The 10,042-nt window shown below is 38.1% G+C and overlaps 1 protein-coding gene across 1 annotated transcript in view; it reads right to left on the bottom strand.

The window, feature by feature from the left end:
• Positions 1-2,944: 2,944 nt before the first annotated feature.
• The window catches only part of gabrb4 (gamma-aminobutyric acid type A receptor subunit beta4), a 68,358-nt gene continuing 61,260 nt past the window's right edge, over positions 2,945-10,042 (bottom strand). The window contains exon 10 of the mRNA XM_057360171.1: positions 2,945-9,989. Coding sequence (XP_057216154.1) covers positions 9,636-9,989 — 354 coding nt within the window. The 3' untranslated portion in view covers positions 2,945-9,635. The remainder of the gene's footprint in view (positions 9,990-10,042) is intronic.

The following is a 10,042-nucleotide window of genomic DNA, read 5'->3' as shown; positions in this document are numbered from 1 at the left end:
TCTGCTTCCATCCTCCCAGCAGATCTTTGCACTCCCAGCCCCATAAGTGCCTCACCTCCACTGGGAACATTTTCAAAGTTTTCTAAGGCAAGATGAAGAAAAAACAACAACTCTGTATTTCCCCCAAGATTCTATATAGATCTTTCCTTTCTCTGCCTCACACCCCCTTTAATCCGCCTCAGGTTAACTACAGGGACTTGAAAGGAAGATAGCTAGGTTGAAAGATATATATGTGTGTGTGGATGTTTATTCCATCTCTGATGTCTGATCTAGTCTGTTCCATTGGGGCAAGCATTGTGTTTTGTGCATTGTGCACATTGGTTATGTCCACAAAAGCTGCCGTCAGAATAAGCAAGAATGGGAGAAAATGGGTTCTGCTCAGGGGCAGAGTGGCAAATTTTCCCCTTCGGGAATCCAGGTGGAGGAAACCTCTGCCTGAAGTCAAAGTCTTTGAGGTGAAGTATAGTGACACATGTGCACGGCCTCAGAGATTCACCTGGCAATGTCAGCTGGCATTTTACCCAAATTGGGTACAAAATAAGGCCTGAAACTCTTGAATGAAGTGGACTTTTTAACAAGCGACCAATGAAAGGGGGTGCCTTAACATGCATACAGGGCACATGAACCCATGGAAAAGGCTTTTTTTATCGTGTCTGCATTTTTATAACCTTTACATTATTATTCAGTCAAAGATCACAATCTATGCCTCATTTGAGAGATAAAACACTCAACATTTATGTTCTGAACTTGTTTTTGGAATCAATATATTGCTCAAAAATAGGGGCGCTTATATTATCCATCTAAAGATGTTGATTGTCAACATCAGGAGGTGAAAGTATATATATAAAATTATTATTATTTGCATTAAATATTAAATAAACATCGAGAAATACAAAAAAGGAGAAAAGAAACGCGTGTAGTGGGGTTAAGTAACATTACATTATTCTGGGCTGGCTAGTAAGGATACTCTTTGTGGTTATACACCACTCCAGAAGATGTAAACAACACTGCAATGCTGGTCATTTTTTTAAACACTGCACAACCATTGAACAAAATACAACCAACAGAACACTTTTAACTAAATTAAAATGTTAAACAAATATCTTTAAGATTTAAGAGTTAAAAATAATACAATAAAAAATACGAAAAAGCTTGAGGACCAGTGTTTGCATCTTGCAAAGTGATTTGTTGATTGACTTGATTTTCTATACACGTAAAAACACGAATAGATTTTTCCTCTATTTTTCCTTATGTAGGTAACACTTTACAAAAATGAAATTGAAATCTTATCTTCCTGTCACACTTATTGCAATTAAGTTACTTTTTTAGAATGTAATTTTGTTTTCTGTAATATGCATAAGTTGTTGCATATGATATGTGGGACACTATTAAACATCCTATTCTTATGTAAATTAAAATATCTTGTTAAATGAAAAAAAAGTACTACTATTAATGTAAATATTTCATTGAAATACTGAAATAGTTTTACATACACTAATGCCAACTTCATCTCACAGAAAATGTAACTATTGTACATGGTGGCAATTTCACATGAATTCATACAATATAAATCCTACAAAAAAAAGCAAGATTGAAGCTCCTCCTCTAAACCTAACTGTTACTTAGGTAAAAGTAGATTGTAAAGGCATATGAATGAAACCATACACAATGGAAGTAAATTATCTTATAATATACTTATGAATTGCCAAGTCTTGCTAATGGATTCATTTGAAATATTTTTCATAAAAAGTGTCAAACAGGAAGTCCAAAAATATGTTTAAGGGGCGATGAATTAAGACATCAATTTTAACCCGTGCTTTTGTTATATAAGAGGGAATCGTATTCAAGCAAACATCCTGTAAGTGTCAGAACGGAAAACGCCCTTGTTACTGAAATTACAACTGTTATTGACACCAGGCTCAACGAACGCCAGGTCCTGGAATGCACCTATGAACACCGCCTTAACAGAAGAATATCAACGACTACTTCTCTAGCCCCGCCCACTGGTTTGCGAATGACAGTACTGAAGTAACACAAGTTGCGTGGAACCATATTGAGCGAGCAAGCAATTAACATGCTGTTAAAGATCGCAAAATATTGTGCAGTCAGTGCCTGGTTGTGGAAGAACATAGTTACTTCCAAGTCTTCAATGCGCCCATTAAAACCGAGGGTTTGTCGAGACGGCCTCAAAACCCGGGTAAAAAATAGCCAATTACTTATTGATGTTTTTGAATGTAAAAACCACAAGAACGTCATAAGTAGACCTCATACAACAGTATAAAACAATAAACAAGCCCTGTTTAGGACACCTTTAAATGTAACAAATCTCACAGTAAATGTCAAATAGGGGAAACTTCCTAGATTTTGTTCTTTTCAGATTGAGTTTCATCTCCCAGTTTATTTGAACGAAATGATGCAACTCTTTCAGTTTCTCTTAACAGCGAGTTAGATTACTCTTTAAGACATATGGGAGCCCCGATATACATTTTGCAAACACTTTGAGATGTTGGCAAATATGAGCATCCAGACTATGTTGTTATGGGGCAAAGATTACACTCTTCCAGCAGGGATTGGGATTGTTCTTCATTCAGGACCAAGGGTTGGGTGGGAACTATATCCTTAGTATTGTGTCATGATTATAATCCAATTCAAATTGATTATACAAAACATTGCTATGGTCTTACGTCTGTTCGCAATCTCAGTTTGCCCTTTTTTTTGGTCTCTGCAGCCCTTTCAAAAAACAGAAGGAAAAAGAAACTTACATGGTCAAGACCTGCAGCAGTTTTGTTATATTTCGAAGGTCTCTCCGTACCGTAGGTTATGAAAACAAAAAGATATGATTTACCATTTGGGGACTAATTAGTTTAAACTTTTCAGGCAAAAGAAAGAAACGCAACCATTAGTCCACAAATGGCAAACGAAAAGACGTGCGTCGTCATTCTTTACTGTATAAGCCTTTATTTGTAAAAAGTCAGTTGGTTATTTAGAACCCTTTTTTGTACCACATACTTTAACATCTTGTATTAGTAAAAAACACATTTTGCTCAAACACCTAGAAAAGCTGACCGACACCATTACATTAATTGGCACTGACAAAAAGAAACAAAAGCATAAAAACAAACGAAAACCAAAACATAAAAAAGTTAAAGTAACGGAAATGAAGAAAACACAACCTTGTACTTTACAAATGTTGATTTCATGAAGACAAATCATATCCCCAAATGGATCATCAAAATTCATCACACCTCAACAGTTCAACAGAATCAAACCGAGATCTTTATGTGAACGAAACCAGTTCAACACAAAAAACAGAATGCATTTTACTTTCAGGGCAGGATGAAAAGTAGAAATATATTTCCTTTCTATGAGAAAACATCAACGCTAAGAGTAACAATTCCTTTAAAGAATACAACAAACACAGGCATCTAGAAATGAAACAAAACAGTACTGAATGCGATTGAATTCCCATCAATCAAGTATGAAAGTAGTTGCCCTAGACATTTGCCAATTTTCGGAGGATTTTCACTTCTGGTTACTTAGAAGTTCTGCTCATGTGTGCTGTGTTTAAATGTCTCAGGAACATCATCCCGTTGCAAAGAAAATAAGAAATCCAGCACAGCAAAATCACCGGGTCATACATTTGTAAAAACTCTGATTTGCTCAGTAAAGGTTTCATAACTCCGGCTCTTCTGTTCGACGAGATGTAAGCAGGCGTAGTCTATTCGAATCTAGGTGTGTTTATCTACTCTAAACCATATGTGATACATAAAACGCAAGAGAGGATGAAAATGTGCATATTCTTTACATTTTTTCTCCATTGCTCTCCCGCTGTGGTAGCTTTAAAGAATTATCATTATTATAATTGTCATCATTTCTTTTCAAGTTCTTAATTTAATTAAAGGTTTACAGTGTTTGGTTCAATGCCTGTCCATGAAAACAAGAAAAACTTTTCTTCGTGTGCGAGGGTGACGTGAATGGCCAGTTCCAGAATAGAAAATTATGAAAATAAACCTTTCCAAAAACGTAAGACATGCAAAACAAAACCGGTATCTTTTGTGATTTTTTTCCTCTTCTTTTTCTTTTTTCAGAGATAGGTTTCGTTATGCTTGTGCTGCAAAAAGCTGTCCATGCCGATAGCATCGAGGCTAGCTGTTATTAGCAACTGCCCTGTTTTGTTCATGCATTAAGAAATATAAGTGAAAGATATCATATTTACAATACAATTCACATGTAATTACACATATACACAGGAGGCAAGAAAAATTCACATTAAAATCAGTTCAACAGTTTTTGTACTTCCTTTTCTCCTGCTTGGCGGGTGGATGTAGCAAAAGACAAAAACAATGTACTCGAGTAAAAGCTATTCAATGATTTGTCGAGTTATGTTAATGGTATGAAAATGCGGACGTGAGCATATGGGGTGATTTGTGTCTAGTGCGAAGATTATTATGTCCTCCATTGTCATCAGAAAACATTAGCATCATTGAGTTGTGCCAGACCACACTCCCCCCGCCCCCCCCTAAACGAGTTGTGCAAAACTCTTTTGTTACAAAGAACAAAAATCATTAAAAAAAAAATTAGTAGTCTGAAACCGAAACACAGTGCAAGGCAAAAGAAGAGCGTCCCTATCCCCTAACCGGACACCAATAAAGACACCAAAGAAATCATACTTTACTATTACGATGAGTCACATTCTCTAAAAAAGGCCGACAATCCCATCAGTGTTGCTACCTTGACATAATGTTATTCTAATATCTCATTGTATTAGTGTCGTTTCCCTCTATAGATTGTGTGTTATGACATAACACGTCATAGGCCTTTCAAACCCAGTTTCTGATGCTATAAATCTGAAAATGGTCACTACCATATGCTGTCTTGCACAATATCACCCAAATGAGAGCTATAAGAGGTAATTAGCAGTGATATCTTTTACAATTGAAACCCATCTGACACATTCTTCAACGGACGATAACAAGTCCGACAACCTTCTGATGAAATTATTTCATACAAATCAAAGACACACAGGATGATGCATTGGCACAGAATAGCTAATCGGTCATGATGTAGCCTTTAGTATTTAAAAAAACCCACAAAATTGTCAATAACAACAAAAAGACCAGTGGTGTAATCCCGCTCTCAGCCCACTGCTGCTACATACATATTTTGCCCGAATGACCCTTGTAAACTGGTAAATTGGTCTTAATGACAATTTATCTACCCCAGCACTATGATTAAACCATAAACCTTCAAAAAATAGCTAAATGTTTGTATAATTTGCACCAGATATCCCGCAAATATAAGCTGTGTGTGCTTACCCTGACGGCTAAAATTGTATTTTAGAACCAGCAACCTGCGCCATTATAAATGTTAGATATGCCGTACAGCTAATACATCTATCTTTGTATTTGTATAGTTGTAGGTTGCAGACTTGGTGAATTGATCAAGCCAGCTAATACAAAGAAATTAGCAGTTAGGCAAATTCTCAAGTCCCGTTTTCTAGGAAAATGTGTACAGTTAATGTACTGTATACCGCTGAACAAAAATTACGATTTCCAAATAGGTTATTCACATAAAAATTAGTGATGTGAACTAATCTACATTAGCCACGTTTAACTTTTGAAACCAAGTGAAGTTAACTGAATATAGTTTTAGAAAATTATTTCTTCAGGAGTGCAGTAACTAATGGGATTGGTCTTAGAGGAACATGTTCCAAAACAATTCCAACATCTGTTTTCTTACTTGGTTTCTTACTGGTTCTATCGTCTGATAACTTAAAAACCTTTACACCGCATTCTAACCAGACATGGTGTGAAACACGATGTATATTTTCCATGTTAATCTACTGTAGCTCGCCATGTACCACCGTCACGACTGGGTAGGACATGGAAAAGATAACTGCTATTGCATGTCACAGCATCACGTCGTGTCTGGTTAGTACACAGCGGTATTCTAAATCCACAGATGATAATTGCTTCTTTCCATTGTGGTTCTAATGTTCAACAGTGGAAGCGAGACTGCAAGAACAAACTAGTTCTTAAGGATGTACTACCACAGATGACTAAATTGTCATAAGACTAAATGACAAATGTCGAATGGTGAAATTACAATGCTTTAATACCAATTTTTAAGGCTTGAATTGACTTGAAAGAGTATAACTCCTTCATGAACGTTCTGGTATTTGCATTGTATTGCTCTGAAATGTTTCACAAAATGCTTAGTGATCTTGTTAAGGCAAATCTTGCTGGGACAAATGTCCACAAACCAGAATTCTACCTAATATCAACTCTAGGTATAAGCTCACTGTGAAATAACAGAGTGCTGGTGCTACATGAACACGATGAATGACGCAATATCCGCTTTAGCAAACATCCAGCATGTCTTAGTGGCACAGTATGGCTGCATTAGCATGTAGCTAATCCTTACTCAACTGGAAAACGTAACACTGGCCGTTTCTGACACGTGGACCACTAGTATTTCAGCGTACCCTGTGAACATTAAACTGACTACTTGCAAGTGAAACTATATAGTGCCAGCAAGTGTTTATGGGTTTGTGTAGTCTAAAATAAGCTATGGAGTAAATGTGTGGCATCTTACATGCATATACTGTACTGTATTCATGAAACACCTTGTACTATCTACTTCTAAGGATTTTTTTATCCACTAGTCCCATGGATAATATACCAAATCACAGGTTATGAGTACTATATACCTTATAGGATTTTTTGCTCTATCAGTTGCGCAAGAGAAAATAGAGCACTTATATATGTCACACTGATTGATAACTTCATAGAGCACAAATATCTGATAGAAAAATATATAAATATCCTTTAAATTGTCATATTGTGCAGTCTTATCAGTTAATAGTAGCTGGCGCTTAATAAAACAAATGCCACCTAGAAGTTATGCCTACTCCAATGTCCCCTTCTGTCAAAGGCGATGCAAACTCTTTCTGTTCACTGCATGTATCCAAGGTTTGTCGCTAACCAACTGATGGATGATGGGCATTGTCGTGTTATTTCACTAAACTAATCTAAAATACTGCACTAGTGGACGTGGACTAAAATTGGATCTTAACAGGTCTTAATATAAATTCATTTCTAAACCGCATGGGTTATCTTATCCCAAAGGTACTTAATTCTTCTACCTTGGCTAAACCTAATGTTTGCCTTTGAACTTTCCTTGGCAAAGCATTGCAGCATCTTCAATGCCTACTGGGAGTTGTAACCGGCCAAGGCACCCCCGTAACACTCATAATACCTCAAGCAAATGCTCATGAGAAGCACTCTGACCTCCAGCCTCATTTAGTGCAGATTTGCGCTTAACTTAATTGCTACACTTAATATCTGTGCATTTCCCTATTTGCACTTGAGAGTACCGACTCCCTTGCACAGGTGTTATGGTCATGCTCACAATAATAAATAAAACACAATAAGTGAAAATCCCTCAAATATGCTTCTGTGGTCATCTGCTGACAAGTAACGTAGGACCTTGCTAGTACTGTGAGGTACAGCCTTTGATATCAATTCCATTCTTCCTTCATGGTATGAGTGACTGATCTGTGGTTTGGTGACTGGTCTTTTTGTTGCCCTCCCTTTTCCCACCGTTGAGAGGTCTAGTGTGGTACAATGCGAGAGCCCATGGGCTATCTTGAGCTCTGAGGTCTGAGACCTGCTCAGAATGTCCTCCCAGTAATATCCAACTCAATATAGTCCAAGGCTCTCGTGTTCCCAGGTCATCACTGGACCTGCTTTCTAAATGTCTCCTTGCTCAGTTTTCAAGCAATTCTGAAAAACTGATCCAACATCGCCGTGAAAAGCATCCCTCAACCGTTCCCTTCTACTCAGCTCACCTACTCTGAGCATTGAGACGTCTAGAGACTCTGTGATCGAGGTTGATGAAATGGACCGAAGATGAATGGATGAAAGTGGATTTTGACATGGGAGGCTGTATGTGTAAAGATTGAGATCTGATGACCTCAGTGACAGTGGTGAAGGACCCCCCTCCAGAAAATGTTGAGGTAAATCATAATGAGGCGAACCCCGGAAAAGTGGTGTTGGGTTAATCTGAGGTAAATGGTAAAACGAGAAATGGATTATAGGCCTTTTTGGTTGTCACTTCAGTTCATGGCTTTTATAGTACATGTCATTTTGCCCCGAAAAAACTCAGAAGCTTTTTTCCTGATTATACCGATGTAATTCATCTCCCAGATTCAATCCCAAGATGCAAAACATCAGCGCTGTGGGTGGGTCTGCAGTGCTTAAAGTGAAAGTTCATAGATCAAGGGCCATTTGACCCTCTTTCACTGATTGATGAACTGAGGACACATCCTTCAGGTTTCAGACAGGCACATTTTAGAGAAACTTAAAACGTCGGTGTGTACCGTTCTCAGGATGAATCACTACGATGACTGAATATATACAATATCAGGTCACACTATGGTCGGATCGATCGACTTAAACATGAAACAGATAAAAACCGTGGTCACATCCCCTGTTTAATACACAATAATCTTTTCTTTTCTTTCCTTATTTTGTACATTTTCACATAGTTGTTGGACTAACTTCAAATCCAAGTTCTGAAGAAACATTACAGCTCACTAAGGGTTTCCCTTCCACTCCCAACAACACAAAGCTCTACAAGATGAACTGTATCAAGAGAACAGAGGAAATGCACTAGGAACAAGAGTAAAGAAAGAACAAGAACACCACCTGACCATGTCAATAAGGCTACTGAATGATTGAATGAATGAATGAATGCACTCTCATTTTTTTCATCGTTTTCTTAAATTCAAGATGAATGAAGCATACCAGTGGCTTATTTAATTACTGATGAACTACCTCTAGAACATGTTAAGGTGACGCCCTCCAAAAACACAGTTAAACCTTTAGACCAAACTGGAAAGAAAAGAGAATTGCCAAAAGAGGGAAGAGAGAAAATCAAATCGTACTGACTCTGGGTAGGGTGCATTGGTTAAACTCAAGATAGCCGTCCAGTGTAAACCATAGACCAGAGCTGAGGTCCAGTAAAGAGAGAACGCCTATCACTTGCAAAATCAAGGAATGACACATAATCCCAAAAGAGGTTGCTGTACAGTGTCGAAACGGACATTTCCGTGAGTCTATTCCAGGGGGAGGGAAAAGTAGTGGGTCGGGCCTCGGGATCTGCTTGGTTGACGCCCCAAAAAGCCACTTCTGATTTCATGAGCTGCGGGAAAGGCTGATTACAGTATCGATAAAAAGCCGATGAGTCGTTCGGTTGTGTCCTTTTTATCTCACAATCTTTTCTTTTAGCAAAAATATCATGCAGTCTTTTGTTCCGTACCCTCGAATGGGGAGTTGACATTTGTTTGTATGTTTATTTGTGGTTTGTTTCAGAAGGAAAAGAAATTCAAAACTTGAAATGTTTCTCTCGTATTATTCTTAAACATTCAAGTCATTCTATATAATACTTTTTTTTACAGCAGAAAAGTCCTTTAGATTTTACACACGCATGTGTATATAGAAATATAATATATAGAAATATGCATATACATATGTATCAACTTTTCATATATGTGTACACATATTTTCCAATTGTATCAAAGCCAATTCAATGTGCTCTCAAAATATGGCCCATGTTTCCTGGGGGAACGCATATCAATTCACATAATACAACCAGTAGATAAGGTTGAAGAATCCAAAAGTGATAGGAAAAATGATCCGGGACCACTTGTCAATGGTGCTAACATCCGTCAAGTTGGGGATTTTGAGCTTCAGCTTGGACGACCGCCTCCTTAGCCGGCAGTTGGCACGACTGCGCATGGCGCTGCGGTCCAACGAGTGGTGGCTGAACCCATCCCGCGAAGCCATGGGCTTGCGGAACTGCACCCCGGAGCTGTCGAAGGACATGACGGAATTCCGCGAGTCGCTGACACTGCTTCCGACGTCGGACGGCATCACCTCGTTGTTCATCTCCAAAGTGGTGAGAAGAATGTTGCCGTAAGCATCCACCTTGAGAACAGAAAATAAAGAGAGGTGCGGTCAGGGGTGGGCACAGAAAGTGG

Source organism: Triplophysa rosa, linkage group LG19, assembly GCF_024868665.1.
Source record: "Triplophysa rosa linkage group LG19, Trosa_1v2, whole genome shotgun sequence".
In the NCBI taxonomy this organism is placed as follows: domain Eukaryota; kingdom Metazoa; phylum Chordata; class Actinopteri; order Cypriniformes; family Nemacheilidae; genus Triplophysa; species Triplophysa rosa.
Note: the sequence above shows the minus strand (reverse complement) of the source record. Positions and strands in the feature narration are given on the sequence as shown.